This window comes from Sphaeramia orbicularis, chromosome 6 (assembly GCF_902148855.1).
Source record: "Sphaeramia orbicularis chromosome 6, fSphaOr1.1, whole genome shotgun sequence".
Lineage (NCBI taxonomy): Eukaryota > Metazoa > Chordata > Actinopteri > Kurtiformes > Apogonidae > Sphaeramia > Sphaeramia orbicularis.
This window is the reverse complement of record NC_043962.1, coordinates 56,315,557-56,335,556: the sequence shown is the minus strand read 5'-3', so window position 1 is coordinate 56,335,556 and position 20,000 is coordinate 56,315,557. Positions and strand designations below refer to the sequence as shown.

Genomic DNA, 20,000 nt, shown 5'->3' with positions numbered 1-20,000 from the left:
TGACTACTGTAACTGTTCTCATGTATTATAATGTTTATCCTGTGATTATTAAAGCAGCGTACGACTTCCATCACAGTTTTTTTTTCAAATATATCAAACCCCAGTCATATCCTAATTATCACTAATCCATTAGTCTGTCCATGTTTATGTACATGAACCCTTCCCTCACAGTGAAAAACTTATTATTATTATTATTACTTTATTACTACCATCTTGCTACTTGTTGTTTCTACTAGTACTTTGTAATGTGTAATTGGCTGTTTTATTTAATAGTTTTTCTTTTGTAGTTATTGTTCTGTTGTTTTCTGTGGTATTTCTCGTGTGTATATTCAGTGTTTGTGCTGCTATTGGAACTTCCATTTCCTGAGGACTCTGTCTAATGGATCAATAAAGGTTTATCTGATCTAATCTAATCTGATCTAATCTAAAAGTCCAGACTCTCATATGTGTCAGTGACATCCCTTTGTGTACTTTTTACCATTCATTTCCTCTTCAGTGCTTCCTGCAGTACAGGGTCTGTGCTCATAAAGGACACACCTTCTCTGTAGTTGGTTTTCTGGGACCAGGGCAGCTCCGCCAACAGTTTACTGAAGATCCAGTCGGCCTCGTGTGGAGGGAGGAACCCAGGAATGAGCCTCAGTCTGGACACAAACACAACACAGAGGAGGGAGGTTCAGGTGTTCGAACAGCAGCTGGGGGGGGGTCAGCTGTCTGGGCCAGAGCAGAAGGAAGCTGAGCATCTGTAAGTCCAGTATCATCATTTTAAAGTGAGACGACACAGTCACCGGAGCTTTATAGATCCATCATCACAATCACAATGCACCAGGATGATGTGGAATAAAAACTCCATGGTAGTCAGAGGTTCTGATCCTGTTCAAGTCGAACTCAGCTCCTCCTGCAGGTCTACAGAACATGTGTAAGTGCTGCCACCTGCTGGATGTAAACTCCAGCTGCTGAACCTGGACATCACCTTCTTCCGTTATTGGACTAATGCTGCTTTCACGTACTATCAGGAAGATGATCCTTCACAGCGAAATGAAAAATGGCTGAAACACCATTTATGGTAATGGTGTCAAACATGTGGCCCGGGGGCCAAATGTGGCCCACTAAAGGGTCCAATCTGCCCCTGGGATAAATTTGTGAAATGCAAAAATTCCACTGAAGATAATAACAATCAAAGATGTTAAAATCATTTTATTTCAGGTTCCACATGCAGACCAATCAGACCTCAACTGGGTCAGAACAGAAAAATACTATCGTAAAAACCTAAAAATAATGAGATCATCTTTGTTTTAGTGTAAAAAAAAAAAAAAAGTGAAATTACATGAAAATGTTTCTATTAACAAACTATCCTTTTACAAAAAATGTAAATAACCTGAACAAATATGAACTTGAAATGTCTTTAGAGAAGTAAATGCAATTTTACCAATATTCTGCTTGATGTTACATGTTTTGTGTATTTGTAATTGTAATGTAAGTTGTAATAGACGTGCAAATGATCAACTGATAAACTGAGGCAGAATATAGTTCAAATTGCACTTTTTTTTCCAAAGACATTTCAAGTTATTCATGTTATTCAGATTTGTAAGGAAACATTCTAGATGTAAACATTATCATCATGTCATTTTTCTTTATTCACTGTTATTTTTTCACTGGTCTGGCCCACCTGAGATAATAATGGGGTGAATGTGGAACTGAACTAAAATGAGTTTGACACTCCTGATTTATGGTTACCTGGTACTTGGGTTTTGGACGTGTTCATTCATCTGCTACAGCTTTTTGTTTTTTTTGCAGATTGTGTGCACTATTAATGTGCAAAATCATCAGCTAACAGCAGCAGAATGTTAATAAAAGCACTGTCTATTATTCGCCATGAATCCCTTGTTACTCGCTACTGTTTTGAAAAGATCAAAGGTTATTTTCATCTGAGCGTGAAGTGGCTGAGATGAAGATCAGCACCTCCAAGTCTGAGGCCATGGTCCTCAGCTGGAAAAGGGTGGAGTGTCCACCCTGGGTCGGGGGGGGGTCCTACCTCAAGTGGAGGAGCTTAAGTATCTCAGCATCTTGTTCATGAGTGAAGGTAGGATGGAGTGGGGGGTCGACAGGTGGATCAGGGCTTAGTCCTGGTCCAGGTCTGTGCACTGGCTTCCTGTCACTCAGAGAACAGACTTTAAAACAGCTCTGCTCAGGTAGAAGTCTGTCCATGTCTATCTGGGACATGTTGGTCCCATATGAACCATCTGGGACCCTGAGAACTTCAGGGTCTGGTCTTCTGCTGGAGCCCAGAGTCAGGACTAAACAGGGTGAAGCTGTGTTTCAGTTCCATGAGCTAAACTGTGGAACAGTGAGACAGACCTGTACTGTGACGATGTTTAAGTCCAGGCTGAAAACAGACCCACACCAACCTGACCCGGTCCACTGATCCGCGCATCACTACCACTCACTGCACACTGCGCTCACTACGCTCCATGTTTTCATGTATAAATATGAAAGTATCGACATGCGCTGAATGAAGGTTCGTGTGCTGTCAGGTGATGGAAGGGAGAGAGAGAATAACACACGACTAGTTGACTCCTCCAAAGTAACGTCGACTTGTGCCACAGACGTCGACGCGTCGACAAACCGACTTTTCAGTTAATGCCCTAACGAGTACGAGTATTTTCATCTCGTGTATCAAAAGTGTGTTTAGTTCACTGAAGTTTTCCTCACATCTAAAAGAAGAGACTTTCCGTCCCTGCAGATAAAATAACATCTTCAGCACCTGAGAGCGGACTCACCTGGACACACCTGACGGACCCTGGCTGATCTCATGGACTCCTGCCTCTCTGTCAGAACAAAAAGATGAATTTCAGGTGACAGCGTCAACACCACCAAGACAAGCACATCATGAAAGGACTGAAGAGGACGGACATGTGGTACTCACTCTATGACTGTCTCTGCTGGAACCTCTCTGATTGGCTGAAGAACAGACACACAGGTAAGAGGACAGGTGAGGACTGAGACCAGACTAAACCTTTTACACCAACACGGACCCAGCACCGCAACTCAAAAAGTTATGGACGGATTTGGATGAAAATTTCAGGAAATGTTGATACTGGCACAAGGAACAAATGATTAAATTTTGGTGGTGATTGGGGGGGGGGGGACACTGATCTGCCTTGGCGGAGGTCTGCGCTGTCCGAGTGCTTTTCTTGTTTTCAATGAAGCCGACGACAAGAAGGTAATCCTTGGAGCGATGTCTACTGACTACTGTAACTATACATATATATACATATATATATATATATATATATATATATATATATATATATATATATGTATATAAGTTGAACCATGTGTATACAGGGTGGGGAAGCAAAATGTACAATATTTTGAGGCAGGGATTGAAAGACAGTGTATGACCAGTTAGTTTATTGAAAGTCATGAGAATTTATTTGCCACAAGAAAATGTCCATAATAGAAAATGTTTTTATTCTATGTGTCCTCCTTCTTTCTCAATAACTGCCTTCACACGCTTCCTGAAACTTGCGCAAGTGTTCCTCAAATATTGGGGTGACAACTTCTCCCATTCTTCTTTAATAGTATCTTCCAGACTTTCTAGTAATAGTTTTGCTCATAGTCATTCTCTTCTTTCCATTATAAACAGTCTTTATGGACACTCCAACTATTTTTGAAATCTCCTTTGGTGTGACGAGTGCATTCAGCAAATCACACACTCTTTGACGTTTGCTTTCCTGATTACTCATATGGGCAAAAGTTTCTGAAAAGGTATGGATAATAGTGTTAGGTATGATTATGACATCAGTATATGTTTGGGTTCAAAACAACTGACGCAGTGCCTGCTGAGAAAAAACAACTAAATGTTCATTGTACATTTTGCTTCCCCACCCTGTATTTGTGTAGTTTTATCTTTCATAAACAAGAGATTATGGAAAATCAATAAAAGGCTATTGATCTTTACTGTGTAATTATTTCGGATGTGTTTCCTTAGCTTTGCCGAAGTTGAATCATAGGTTATTTATAAGATTTGGTAATATATTTATTCCATTAGCTGACGCAGCATTCTATGGTAAATAATACTGACGGGGGTCGCTGTGAGTTAGAGGGATTGTATTTGACCTTTGGTTGTCATTCAACTGGAGGTCAGAAACGATGAGTTGACATAAAGATTACAGTTTGCATCCTTGCATTTTTTTATTTGATGACAACATGTAATACACTTTAGGTACTCATATCGATAGCCTAAACAAGATACTGAAAAATGGTCCGTGTTATGACACTATTGAAGGAATCAACATGGCTGGGGGCGTGTTTGTGTCGTAGTGCTGTAAACCATGACATTTTGGTACCGGGACGGTGTCAGAGAACTGGCAACTGGCGTACTAGGCCCTAAAGACGCTAGCGAGAAAGAGGAGAGGCTCCATTCAACCAATAACAAAACATTTAACCATCACTAGTACTACCAAGCTGTTTCATTAAAGCAGTGATATTTTTCATTTTTCAATGTTATTTTTCCTTTTCCCACATTTCCTTGTGGTCTCCATAAACTGTAAATGTTCTGCTTGGGTCTGAATTCTTCATTCACTCAACTCCACAGGTCCATCTTCAACCCTATTTCTGAGGAATGACACCAGAAAGGTGGTTTGGAGCGCTGGCCCTTTAAATGCACAGGAGACACTTCAGGCCCCGCCCCCTCCAGGTTGTTTGCTGTGCTGCTCTGTCCCGTTCAACTAACAACTGAACATTTGAGGAAATGAGCTCCAAGTTTGGACATATTTTCAGTCTGGACTACAACTGCTGATGACGACAAACAATTATGGAGAAATACTGGAGAAATGTTGGTCTGAAGTCTGGACCTGATATGAGCAAATGTGGAGACAGAACTAGTTAGAGACGCAACTAGGGATGTAATGATTACCGGTATAACGATAAACCGCTGTAAAATTGCAGACGGTTAGTATTAGCGTTTAAATTCTAATTATCATGATAACTGTGTTTGATTACTGAACTTTTCCAGAGAAAACACCTATGTAAAGATCTGCTTTTATGTCAAATATTTGAGTATAGTTTTAATTTATTACAATTTTAATTTTCTATACCTAATATTTGGAACCAATATTCACTTTTAAAGTCTTTGAAAAGGTTTGTTAAACATCTGTGTGTTATTTATGCAATAAATTATATTCATTTTTCAAATAGGATTTTATTTATTTTTTGTGTTTTCTGTCCTTTTATGTTTTTATAGTAGGTTAAAGTGAAAAAAATAATACATAGATGATATAGATGAAGTGGTGCTGAAAAAACCGATCCCAAACATGGGTATAGCAAACATTTGTTTCTATAGTATATAAAGGCAAAATTAAAAGGACTGAAAAACGGACAAAATAGGCTCAGACCACTAAGGGTTAATATTTTAATGTTTCTGCAACAGAAGGTAATTTGTACCAAGTATTTTATTTGTTTTTTTGTTGTTTTTTCCAAAATATAATTTGGTTAAATTATTTCAGTGTGTGTATTAGTACTTTTTGAACATTTTGAGCACAATTTCAACAATACCACGATAATAATGATAACCATGATAATTGTGGTCCCAATAACCATGAAATGAAATTTTCATATCATTACATCCCTAGACGCAACTAATTAAGAAGGAATTCAAACAGGTTGTAGAAATCCACTGGATTTTTGTCCAAATGAATCTAAAGATAGTTTTGCAGCAGCTGAAGGGTTTAAATTCAAACTGTCTGAACTATTAGGTTCCAAATACACAAAGAAATGAACCACACACTAAGAAAAGTGGGTTTAGATAAATAATAGCCCTTTAAGATAAAAATCATACATAGTTCCCCTTTAAAGCTGTTTGACTCTCTCCTACCTCATCTGGCTTTGATTTGAACCAAATATTCAGGTCTAAAACCTCCTCTACACCACAACGTGGACCAAAAGGTCTGACCAGAAGAGGTGGTGTGAGTCCAGATCCTCCTGTCCCATGGTTCAATTCATGTGCAGGATGAAAACACTATGGATTCATGGAACTTTGGGACCAAACAGAGGAAGTTACACAAAGCTTTCATAAGAAATGAGGACATTAAAATAATGAGGTGAGCAGTAGGTGGACATAGACCATGATGGCAGGAGTCAAATAAAACCAAATGAAACCAAACAGAACCAGGACTGACATGGTTTTACCTTATCTGGCTGCTGAAACTCAAAGGTCCTGGGTGTCCTCTGAGGTCCAGATCCCCATGAAGACGGCTGTGAGTTCTGGACTGGAAAGGATCCACAAACACAGAAACTCCTTCAGTTAAATGGGAACAAATTACAAAGCGGTGCCTTCAGAACAAACCGAGTGTTGAAACCTGAGCATGTTTCACCAGTTCTGCAGACAAATGCTGCGTTCCAGGCCGTTTTTTGAGCCCGTAAGTCACAACTTCAAACCACAGCTCACGACTTTGTAGCGTTTCCAGGCAAGTCACGTCAAACTGCCTGAGCGCAAGGAATTGTGGGAGTTAGATGTAAACAAACCAGCATGGTGGACCGTACATTATGTTCATTTACAATCATTTCTATCGTCAAAGGTGCTTGGTCCTTGGTTATTTGAGGGAAACAGAGGAGGAAAAATGGTGCATAAGGCAAGAGAAACTGTTCTACCTTTGATGTTGTTATCTGTATATTTGGATTCGTATTTGGTATTCATTTATTCTTGCACTCATTGGACTGAAAACTAGCTAATACTAGAGTAGCTGCTGATTATGCAGAACATTTGCAGATAAATAACGTTAGAGCAATACCTTGCTTTAATAAACAATCTGCATAAACACCACATCCACGGGGGGGCGCCATTGCTACGTGACATCAGAACTCAGAACTGGGAGAACATGGATCTAGTACGAGTTCACAGGTGGGAAGTCACAGGTTTGACTGACATTCCAGTGACTTTTCACCAGTAGAAGGATGGAAAAACACAAGTTACAGGTGGACTGGAATGCAGCAAAACACCGGCCAATTCTGCTCATTTGATCAGGAAAAAATGTGATATTTTTACTGAAAAAAAACCCAAAAACTTTCATATAGTTCCTGATTGTAATTATGATAAAATTTTACTTCACTCTGCGTTGAATATTGGACAAAAACAAAGAAAACCACAATCCAGTTAATAAATCACTGTCCATATTCACACACACTGATAATAAACCAGTCAGTAAGGACTGATGAGAAAACACAAGCTGAAGAGTGAATGAGGAAACTAGTTCTGCATTAGCTTTGACTGGTATGCATTAGCATGGCTGTTGCCATGGTAATGCTAATGCTGATTTACAGCAAACAAAGTTTATAATGTCGACAGAACACAACCTGTTTCACAACCCGAGTGTGAGACAGGTTTGCGTCGACATAAAAGAAACTAAAGACAGATAAATAAGTGAAAAAGTAGGTGGAGCTTACAATGGCCCCGCCCAGTCACCCTTTGCCCCTCCTGCTCACTGAGACCCTGCCTAGTCTTAACTTTGACTCTTTGATTGACTGGAGACAAAAAGGCACATGTACAGAACATGGGTGTGAAGACCCCAGGGTGGCAGGGGTATAATTACATCAAACAGAAAAAACATAATTTTTTGAGGGACTGCACATCCTTTGAAATTACGTCTCCATTATGTTTGTAAAGTGTCTTCAGTGTGACCTGTTAAACCCTGTTTCCTCAACGTCTGCAGTTATTTCTGGGATTAAATATGTGAAATATTTGGGCTAAAACCACCTGAGGCTCATTGAATCCACATGTCAGATGGCTCTGGTGAAACTACCTTGGGTAACCTCTCTCTCATACTGTCATTTTGACATCATGCACCTGTGTTGTGGTTTTATCCATCTTAGTTGTGAGCCCAGACTGTGATCATGGTGTGACTGTCCTCCATGTGGATCTGCACACATGTCCAGTACATGTCACAGTTCATAAACATCGTTTGCCTAAACTATCTGCTTCAGTTTCCTCTGGGCATGTCAAATGTCCTTAAGGTTTGGGGCTCATTAGGGCTATACTGTACAACCCTAACATCGTCAAGTGGATTCAGAAATAGAATCGTCCATATTCTGTAACCTTCAGTCCAGTTAATGTTTCCTGTGTAATCCATCCAGTCTTCTGTACTCGTTGGTCTCGGTGCCTTTCTTCACCTGCTCACAGATACATTTCCTGTCAGTGCTCAGTGTTACCACCTCATATCTTCAGGTCCAGTTAGTCCAGTGCTTTGCTTCGGTTTTATTTAGGAACATTAAAGGTGCCGTATGTAGGATTGTGGCCAAAACTGGTACTGCAGCCACATTCAAATACTGTAGAGGTGGTATCCTCTCCTCCCCTCAGACTAGGGGTCGACAGATCCAGCATGAGTGTCTACTACCAGTGGTTCCACTAATCCTGTCCACCACAGCAGAAATTTCATACAAAAAAATCATCACCAGACTGATTCTACATCAGTCTAATATAGAACAGAACAGACAAACGTCCTGCCCACTCAAATGAAAGTTTGTGAAGATTCATTAGATAGGGAAAAGGGAAATGAGCCTTAAGTTTACCTTTTACTTCCACGAAGTACAAGCGGCACGGACCGCTACCGTACCCCCTCCCCTTTGGATTACAGGAAGTACAAGGAGCTACCATGGACAGAGGTAAGTCCTGCACCAGTACCTGGTCTCTTCACCAGTCCTGGACCGGCAGTCTCTTCACCAGGGCCAGGAGAAGAAACTGCAGCCCGGCCCTGGGAGAAGGGACTGGGTGCAGGCGGTGGTCCCGGCTCTCAGTGGTTCTTACGGTGGTCAGACTAAGGCAGAGCCGGCTTCAGTCTTCCAATTCTTCTCCTCTTTCATCCGTCTCCATGTTTCTGAATCATCTCCTACAGATCCTTGTTTTATTTCTCACTTTGTCACTTTGACGTATTTGAAATAATCAGAGTCCTTTTACGTTTCTTCAGGTCAGACACTTGTGCTCATAAATGTTCAGCTGCAGCTCAGTGGAACTACCAACCTGGATCAACAAAGGTACTGACTCTGTGATTGGCAGACAGGTGATGGGCGGAGCCTCGGACCAAAACACACAGTGACATCATAAACATCATTTGGGGGCTGACACTGAGCTTTTCAAATGTGAATATTCTGTCTGGAATACTACTGTCAGTGAGATCAGGATTTAAATGAACAGGATTCCTTCATGTCTGGGACAGTCAGGGTCATTTTAGAACGACTGAGAACAGAACTCCTACAGACTGCACCTTTAACTGATGTATGCGAACACATTTATGAATCTTGTCATTGTGGACCTGATAAAAGTCAGCTCCACTGCCCTGGTCAGGGAAACTGGATTCAAACTAAACTAATGAACCTGTGTGTTTGGCCGTTTACATCTGTGTTTAACATGATGTGAGCCTGACATTTGGAGACGGTGTTTCTCTCCCAGGCTGAGCATCGTCTGTGGAAGTGACAGATAAACCTGGTTCTGATTCTGACCTGTGGTCCTGGATGGTCTGGGTCTCTGTTGGGCCCAGGAGCCCTGGACTCTGGCTCGCTGACGTTTGTCCGACATCACATTAACTGCAGGAGGAAAAGACACAAACAGCTGATCATGCTTCTGAACATACACTTTACACAGGAAATACGTGACCTGAAACAGAACAAACCATCCACCAGCGCCCTGTCTGTGTCCGGCTGCTTCATTACACAACATTAGTACAGGTTTGAAACAAACACAGTTAAAACAAGATGAGAAATGCTTTAGTTTTCCTAACTATTAGCTTATCAAACAAACACTGCATCAAGTGTGTGTATATAGCAGGGGTGATTCTAGGATCAGAGGTTTACGGGGGCTGAGCACCCAGAGCACTGGCTGGACAGGCAAGAGAAATTTCACTGTTTTGTACATTTTAATGCGATTCTGGACCATCATTCCCACATTTGTGAAAGAAAAGCATAACATTTTTTAGGTCTGAGAAACTCTGTGACTAAACCATCAAATCTGATCAAAGCGTGCACAGAAGCGGCGAGAGAAGGAGGGGGGGGGGGGGGGGGGGGGGGGAGGGACAGTTGACCTGTGGGTCTGTCAGGTGTTCAATTTAGAGAAAGAAGAGGAGGAGAAACGGGCAGTAGATAAAGGTCTGCAGATGGTCTGTCCATATTCCTGTGCATGTTCTGAAAACAGGGCTAAGGTTCATTAAACAGGTTCTAACTCTTACATTTGTTAACTGTATCTATGATACTAGCTCTGCTTTACTACAACAATATTTTGGCTGAACTGAAATAACAAACATGCTATAGAATTTCACCATATTGTGTGGTGCAATAAGACTGTTAGTGCTACAAGTTCAGTTATGATTTATATCGATCATCTGGGTTAACGTCGTCAGGTCCTGTCCTGTAATTAGCTAACGGAATTTACAATGCAGTAGTTTCAAAGACCAACATTTGTTAATAGCTAAAACTCTATTTTGTGATAAAGGTAGTCTGTATCTGAACAGGTCATCACTGAAAGTGTGTCCTGTTCCTGACAGTTAGATTATTAGTGTGGAAGGACAGACAGTAATAGGATAAAATGGTATATTTATTTAAATGTATAATTCATGGATGTTTTGTATCAGGTTCACAGTTATATTTACTGCCTTCTGACGCAGTTTCAGGGGCACTTCTAAAATATTTTGGTTCATTCATCCCATGTCACTGGTCAGGATGAGCTGCCATCTGCCTCCTCAGATCCACAGACCTGTGGAACGAGCTGGACACTTCAGGGACAGACTCCATCTGTGTCCTCAGACAGTGTCTCCACTAGTGTCTGATACTGAGGATGCAGACTGGTCTGCTTCTACTTCTCCCCAGCAGGAGGATCCTTCAGGTGGGTTTTTGCAAATGTGTGTGTGTGTGTGTGATTGTTAAGAAGAAAAAATAGTTAGAAGTTGACTGATATATTTAGAAAAGATCAACAGCCATTTTTTTTTGCTTCTGTTGCAAATTGTTTTTAAAATTGATTGTTCATTTAACAAGGTCAGGAATGACAAATTGGAAACATGGGAGCCCTTTACTCACATCACATGACAGTAGGCTCTTGTCAGGGTATTGTCTATTTAATGTAAATTATATTATTTTTTTCCACACATACCCTGTTAGTTTTTCTATATTTTTAGATGTCCCTGTGGACATATAATAAAACATCACAGCTTGCTAAACTTTGATGTGTTTTTTTTTTTTTTTTGGGGGGGGGGGGGGGCTCGAGGACGTTCTCGCCCAGTGCGTCATTCAAGCTAGAACCGCCACTGATTGAAACCATATGAATATAGATCCTCAGGACAAACTGATGTCAGTTCAAATGAGCCCAAATGAGTGAACTTCAACTGTACAGACACATGATGTGTGTAAAAACCAAAGGACAGGAGGCTTTATGAACTGAAGGAACTTCAACAGGAAATCCACTGACTGACCTCCAGAGGAACTGGACCAGAGGACACTGACCAGGACTGAACCACTGACCAGTCTGGATCAGATCAGCCTAACATGTTTTAAATCCTCATTCTTTCAGAATATTTACATTTGTTCATTAAATAGTTCAGTTAAATCTGACTGTGTTTCCCTTTCTGTTTGTGTGTACAATAGTGTGTATGTGTGACACTGGGAATGATTTGATCTGAAAATGTTCAAACAAACTCCACTCTGACCTGTCCAGCTACTTTTTTTCCACACTCAAAAAACGACTCAGGAATCAATAGGAGAATTGATAAGGAATTGGATTGATAAGCAGAACTGATAATGGCATTCATATTGATCAGATCCTCTCAGTTCCACCCCTGGTGCAGATATCTCTTGTGTCCATAAGGTGCCAACTTTAATCACATTTGTATGTTTGTTGTTTACATGTTATTACTTGAATGTTTCTGCAACAGAAAGTACATTGTGCATGTTACTTTATTAGTTTTTTTTCAAAATACAACCTGGTTATATTATTTCAGTGTGTGTATTAGTACTTTTTGAACATTCTGAACACATTTCAACAATACTGTGATAATAATGATTACCATGATAATTTTGGTCACAACAACCGTGATACGAAATTTTCATATCGTTACATCTCTAGTTGACATCATCAGTGATGACTGAAAATCTGTGGAATAAAGCAGTTGGCTGTAACAAATTGTGTGATTTGTCCTCCATCCCTAAGAACCACCTAGAATACCACAAAGTTCTTTTCTACCAATCAATATAGGACTTTAATGCAGCAGAATTATGTTTTTTTCTTTTGTAATCTATCCAAACCCCTTATTCCAGGTTGTTAACATTCGATTAGTAAGGGTATTACTTGATATATCCCAAAGACTTTTGCTTTGGCCCCAACTTTATAGTGGTGCTCCTAGATTTTTGCTGGTGCGTCCAACTTTTTGGAGTTGGGAGCACCAGTGCTCCTAAGTCAAAAAGTTAGTCTAGAGCCCTGTGAAAAAACTGTTGCATCATGATGTTTCCAATATTAGCAATTATTGAATCCATATCTTAAAAAATAAAAAAATAATAAATTATATATATATATATATATATATATATATATATATATATATAATGCATATGAACTTTAGCCTAATTTTGAGAAATAAAATCAACCTAATTTTTTATTCATAACTGATGCATGAAAGGGTTCAAATTCAAGTTGAGCTGATTTTTATCATGACACACTTCCTGTCTCTCTGTTCCCACAAGCATCATGAAGCACGATAACAGCATCAGCCAATCAGGTATCTGCAAGTTTACATCTCTGACTGTAGTCACCATAGCAACCAGGAACCACATGAGCCACAGGAACCACTGTGGGATGGGTTCAAGTCTTTCCATCCTGTGATACGGATCAGAGAAGTGATGAGTGTGGGTCAAACAGCACAGCTGTTTGGGACAGTTATTGTTGTTACCTCCGCCAAGGAGGTTATGTTTTTGCCAGGGTTTGTTTGTTTGTTTGTCTGTCTGTTAGTGTGCAACATAACTCAAAAAGTTATGGACAGATTTGGATGAAATTTTCAGGGTTTGTTGGAAATGGGATAAGGAAGAAATGATTAAATTTTGGTGGTGATCGGGGGTGGGGGGGCCCACGGGGGGGCCCATTTCCAACAAACCCTGAAAATTTCATCAAAATCTGTCCATAACTTTTTGAGTTATGTTGCACACTAACGGACAGACAAACAGACAGACAAACAAACAAACAAACCCTGGCAAAAACATAACCTCCTTGGCGTGGGGGGGGCCCACAGGGGGGGCCACTGATCAGCCTTGGCGGAGGTCTGCGCTCTCCGAGTGCTTCTAGTTTGTTGTTGTTTTGTTCCTGATCAGCAGCTCAGAGTTCCAAAGGGAGGTTGAATCCAGACACAAGTTCAGCAGGTGAAAGTCCTATCGACTGCACCGACTCCTGGGACTGAGGTCCAACTCATACGGCCCAGGACAACATGTCCCACAATGCACTGCAGCTAAAGCCCAGGAAACACAGAAGCAGCAGTGGCGGTCTGTGGACGAGGCTGAAGCCACGTATGCAGTGAAAACAGTGAGAGACAGAAGTGATGAGTGAGATGGAACGGCTGATTGTCCATCTGTGCATCAGTGGTGGTTTTCCAGACGTCGAAGGTTCCCATTCTTTCAAAGACACTGACGATGGGAACAGGATCTGTGTCTGCGCTGACACTTTATTCCAGGGCTGTCAAACTCATTTTAGTTTAGTTCCACATTCAGCTAAATTAGATCTGCAGTGGGCCGAACCAGTAAAATAATAACAGAATAATATATAAATAATGTCAACTCCAAACTTTTCTCTATGTTTAAGAGCAAAAAAAGTTAATTTACATTATGAAAAGGTTTACATCTATAAACTATCCTTTCAAACAATGTGAATAACATCAACAAACTGAAAAAATAAGTGTAATTTTAACAATATTATGCCTCAGTTTATCATTTACACACTTATAGATCACAGTGGATCTACAAATACACACAACATTTAATAACAGGCAGAATCTTGTTAAAACTGTACTTACTTCACTTAAAGGTGGGGTCTGAAATGTTTTCCTGGAGCATTTTTTTCTATATTCCTTAAAATCCCCTTCACACCCCGATTATAAGTACTTAATTAAATGCTCTAACACAAAAATTTTAAAAAATCAGTCACCTGTGGAATGAACAGGACTGAAAAAACACCATCCAATCATTTTGAGCGCCCAATCGAAATGATTGAATGGTGATATGTCTATCAAACTCAACTGCCATTCGCCCCTCCCCCCCTCCCCCCTCTGCGAGTACCCCTCTTTGAGGATGAATCACGTGTTCCCAGAGGCTGAAAGTGCTTGTACAGGAAGCAAAGCCAGATTTATTATATATTAGGATGGAAAGTTTACCGGCAAACTGTTTTGTCACCAATATAAATCAGTAGGAAAAGTAACGTTAGTCAGATAGGTATGAACTGGGGCTGTTCTGTAAGGGGGGGGGGTGTTGGAGGAGACTGAATGAGGTATGCATGGATACGCGAGCTGGAGCCTCAGGTGGGGTCGAAGCCGGAGATGGGGCCGGGCCGGACCGTAGTCGGTGTCGGAGCATAAGCCGGGACCAGAGCCGGGGACGGAGCAGAGCCTCAGCTGGCGAATCGTTGCTGTGCCGCGCTTGTGAACCCTCGGGAACAAGCATTGTGCGTGCCACTACTCTGGAGGCGTGGCTTCGGAGGGACGTCTGAAGAAAGGGGTTTGGACTTTTGAATTGAGTATTTTCAAAATGTAGCTGCTCGAACCGTTTTTCTAAGATCTCATACCCCACCTTTAAGACATTTCAGGTTGTTCATATTTGTTAAAGTTATTCACATTTTTTTGTGAAATTATACTTTGTTTTACTGTTAATACATGAAAATATTTACATTTACAAAGAGAAAAATTTGGAGTTGTCATTATTTATATGTTATTATGGTAGTATTTTACCGATTTGACCCACTTGAGATTGAATTGGTCTGAATGTGGAACCTGAACTAAAACGATTGTTAATATCTTGGTGTAATTTTTGCACTTCAGAAATTTATCCCGAGGGCCAGACTGGACCCTCTGGCAGGCCAGATTTGGCCCCCAGGCCGCATGTTTGACACCTGTGCTTTATACTAGAGGTCGACCGATTATCAGCGCCGATATTTGATTATTTGACATATATCTCTCCTGCCTACTGTCTCCTGCACTATCCACTCCATGCCCTCTGATTGATTGACGCAGAAGCTGTCCTTACACGCACACGCACACGCACACGCACACACACACACACACACACACACAGCACAGAGGGAAAGTTTTCTCATGTGAGAAGCTCTGGAGAGAAAACACGTGTCGAAGGTAAATGCAGAAAACTCTTCTGAAACTGTACTAAACATCCCTGTGCTCTACATCTCACAACTACTACTAATGTTACAGTGAGCAGCAGAAGAACGTCAGAGCAGAGTAAACATTAGCAGCAGCTCTGCTAACTCAGATGACCTCCTGACATGTCTGAGAATTAGTTAAAAGAAGACTGCTGATAATATGGAGATGGAAACAGTCTGTGATAGAAAAGCATGTGTGTGGGATTAAGAGAGAGCGCCTAAAAAACTCAGTTCACTTGTTTTAGGGAAGCACGCTGAGGTGGAGTCTGATGAGCTTTTACCAGAACATTAGTTCATCAATCTGTCTCTAAACGCTCTGCAGACTATGGATTAATAATGGAGAAAACGTTGTAATGTGGAGAGTAGAGTGTGTTTGCATTAAAGTCACATGAAGAACTCTACACCTCACGCCTACTAACGCTGCTGTGTTTTCTAGTCCTATGATCTGAAAATGAAAGTGAAGATGACAGAGAGTAAAATTCAGAAGTGATTTATCTGAACATGGTGGAACATTTGAAATCCTGTGTGTGCTCATTAAAGCCCTAAAGGCTGTTTGTGTTCTGTCAGGAGTTTAACTGCACTCATAGCAACTATTAGACTTTTTTTATGTAGCTTTTGTCAGATTAATCATTAATAATGTAGCAACATAGTTTTGAATGACAGGGTCCCTGCTATCACATGGTAAAATATAGAATTTTATAAGGAAATCAACTTAAGGCGTCCCAAATGCTGTCATAAATGAAGCATGATGAGTTGAACAGATGTCAGCATGTGGCCCAAGAGTTTATAAGAGTTACTGCTGAGCTGGTTCACTCCTGTATTTGTGTTGTGTTTGAACTTCAAACAAAGATAAGTCATTATAGTTCTATTTAAATTTTACTTTATTTACTGTGGAAAAATTTCAGGAAGCTATTTATTTAAGCTTTAATTCAACTTTATGAGATGCTTCTGAGTCTAGGAAATCCATGCACTTCTGTAGCTGTTATTTTCTATTTGTTTGATTAAATAAAAATGCTTTAGGCATTTAAACGAAGTTCAGTGTTTGCATTATTCAAAAATTTTTACACCAGTTTTTACACTTTTACTGCAAATGAATATCGGCTTCAAATATCGGTTATCGGCCTCCTCTAACTACTGATAATCGGTATCGGCCCTGAAAAACCCATATCGGTCGATCTCTTCTTTATACCAACTCACACACATTCACCATGAACTCATGAACACACACGAGTCTTTCTGAAACACTCATGGATGCCTTCTGGTGGATGAACATGTCGCACAATGAGCCTGCATTAAACTGAACCATGTTGAGTTCCACCACGTCCATCATCTGTTTTCTCCACTGAACCCTCCGCTGCTCAAACACTCATCCACGCTTTCATCACTTCCACACTTGATTATTGCAACAGCATTCTTCATGGCCTTCCTTCCACTGCCCTCCAAAAATTGCAGTATGTTCAGAGGAGCATTTGGGATTCCCTGTCAGTTATGTCAACGGAGATCAGTTCTATTTCTGATAAAACGTCCAATTTCATAACACATTTAAAACAAAACCACCTAACCGTTAATATTAGCGCAACCAAGAGAAAAACTGTAACCTAACTACAGATCCCAGCAGCGTTGAAACACCTTCAGCCAGCAGTTCTGATCCAGAGAATGACAGAACAAATGCTATTGGCATGTTTACAGCTTCAGATTTAAGGTCAAATGTAAGGTCAGTGTAAGGGCAGAATCTGAGCTGTCTGGGATTCAGTTCATCATTTATTTTCATACATGTTTGCACATTCACAGACCCACAGTCATATACAAACTTCAGCTGGAGTGAGACTTAATTGTTCAGAATATGTTGCATTTTTACTTCAGTAAAGTTTTTTTTCCAATGAAACTGGTCTCCTTCCCTGCACCAAAAACATGTGGAAAATGTACCAAACCAAAGACCAAAATGACCCAAAATGTACCAAGCTGAACTTTTTCTGTCCTGTTCCACCCCTAGTATGCAGTCAGTCGGCACAGGCCGTATGGCGCCAATGATGGAGGGGACATGGATTTACTCATGTGTTTGTTTAAAAATAAATAAATAAATAAATAAAAATGTTGTCTCAGAGATCCGGAGCTTCTGCCCAAACATCTGGGGCTTGAATCCCAAGTGCCCAGGTCTAAGGACGCCCATGATCTGGGTGATTGTTTAAAGTGACTGCTCATTGATTCTTTGGTTTCATTGGTTTCCCTGGTGTCGAACACAGGTTGGTCGTCATTCACAGACTCCACATTTAGTGGATTAGACTGTGATTGGACAACAGAAGAGTTCAAAGCTGCTGCTGCTGCTTCGTCCTGTTGCTTGATTCTTTGGAACTAACTTTAAAGTGTCAGTGAGTGGTTGTGATGTTTGAGCTGCGTCACCTTCATCAGGACTGGGGATGTAAACAATTAATCAACTAACGATTAATTGTCGATGAGAATTTGCTCGATTAAATTATTAATTGTTGGTTAATTGCCCTTGTCCACCTGTCCGAAGGCTGCCAGTTTGTTTGCACTGCGACGCCGCGGCTGGGATAGTCATCGAACCGGATCATGGCGTTGATGAGTTAGATGTATTTATGGACATGGTGGACCAAACACAGACCGACCGTCTGTTTGTGGGAGCGGTGCACAAATGCGGGGTCAGTATCGCAGCGTTTTCCCTGGAGGTTGGTCTAGTCCACAGTCAGTGAGACAGAAGCTGAAAACATACTCCAGGTTCCTGATTCGGGTCACAGGTATGTAATGTGTTTGTGAAGCTTCAGGAGGTGGAGAAAAGAGAAATGAGTGAAAAGTTTCACTTTCACTTCTGCGGGGGCACGGACTGAGCCGTACCCCCATAGTATTAGAAGTAGGACAGAAAGTGACGCACGCGTCCCCTGACCGAACTGCACGCGTGAGAGTAACCCCCCTGACAAAACACACGCACGTGCACCCACCCACCGGTGAAACACATGCACCCACCCACCCACTGGTGAAACACATGCACGTGCACCCACCCACCCACTGGTGAAACACATGCACGTGCACCCACCCACCCACTGGTGAAACACACGCACACGCACATGCACCCACCCACCCACTGGTGAAACACACGCACATGCACCCACCCACCCACTGGTGAAACACACGCACATGCACCCACCCACCCACTGGTGAAACACACGCACGTGCACCCACCCATTCCACACCGCCACACCAACAGATGAATTCCACAGGAAACACTGACTGTATCCAATGGTTCAAAAAATCAATCATTAAGGAATATGACATGTTTTTTTCATGGAGTATATAAACAGTATTTAGCTTTTATTCTTATAGACCGTATTGAAAAAGAAATTCAGGTTCTCAGGAAAATTGCTGCTTATCAATTAATCGTTAATTGATCGATAACGGCAACCAACTAACGATTAATGAATTAATCAATAATTGGCATCCCTAATCGGGACAATTTTTGGGTTGAACTTTGAACATGTCTGATGTGATGAAATGTTTGAGGTCAACTGTGACACTGAGCAGCCCAAGCATCAATGAGGAGATAAAAACAAAGGATGACGAGACTAGAGTCCTAATAAAAGACAGAGACAGTGAAGAGGACGACTGAGAAGAGAAGACCATCTGACTGGACATGGACCACAGCATTTACATCCTGGTGCTCCTGTCCATGAACATTCCAGGTAGGAACAGGATGGATGAGACTGAAGTCTGGGACACAAACAGAGTGTGTGTGTGCTTTGATGGACAACAGGCTTTGAATCCACCACACTGTGGACCAAGATGATTATTGTTAATGAAAACTAACGAAATGCCAAAAACTAGAATTGTAAAAACATTTTTGTTAACTGAAATAAATAAAAACTACAATTAAAATAAAAAACTATAACTAACTGAAACTGTATTGTGTGCTTACAAAACTAACTAAAACGTATAAAAATTATGGATAAAATTCCCTTTGTTTTTGTCTTTGTCAATGTCAGATCGATATGAAATCCATTGATTTTGCACAAGCAATTTTAGCTGCTGGCACCATACGACACTTTTTGGTCCGTCACTTGAGTTCACTTGTGGTTTCCAGTCGTCTTCTGGTCCCCACTCTACCTGGAAACATGGAGACTAAAGTTGGGAGAAAGCAGCAGAGTCCTGTCTGGGATTTATTTGAATACGACGACAGAGAAGAAGAGAAAAGATATAAAAAAAAAAACAATACTAAAATTAATACTAAAACTAAGCATTTAGAAAAAAATGAAAAATAATAAAAACTAGCAAACCTGCTCTAAAAACTAATTAAAACTAACTGAATTAGAGAAACAAAAGTCAAAACTAAATAAAACTAAACTATAATGAAAAATCCAAAACTATTCTAAACTTGCTTTGGACAGACTGATGCATTCCAGCGTCTCCACTGGACACAGTGGGACTGCTGTTGGTCACCCAGTCTGTTTCATGTGTTTGTCACATTAGACCACAGGTGTCAAACATACGTCCCGGGGGCCAAAACCAGCCCGCCAAAGGTTCCAAGCTGGCCCACGGGATGAATTTACAAAGAGCAAAACGCAAAAATTAGCCTGAAGATGTTAACAGTCAAGGGCGTCAAACTCAA

At 40.9% G+C, this 20,000-nt stretch overlaps 1 protein-coding gene across 2 annotated transcripts in view; it reads right to left on the bottom strand.

The window, feature by feature from the left end:
- The window catches only part of alkbh3 (alkB homolog 3, alpha-ketoglutarate dependent dioxygenase), a 60,446-nt gene that overhangs the window by 32,874 nt on the left and 7,572 nt on the right, over positions 1–20,000 (bottom strand). For both annotated transcript variants that reach the window (XM_030136413.1, XM_030136414.1), the window contains exons 2-6: positions 9,493–9,576; positions 6,190–6,269; positions 2,924–2,958; positions 2,778–2,825; positions 538–641 (exon numbers count right to left, since the gene is read on the bottom strand). In XM_030136413.1, coding sequence (XP_029992273.1) covers positions 538–641; positions 2,778–2,825; positions 2,924–2,958; positions 6,190–6,269; positions 9,493–9,568 — 343 coding nt within the window. In that variant the 5' untranslated portion in view covers positions 9,569–9,576. The remainder of the gene's footprint in view (positions 1–537; positions 642–2,777; positions 2,826–2,923; positions 2,959–6,189; positions 6,270–9,492; positions 9,577–20,000) is intronic.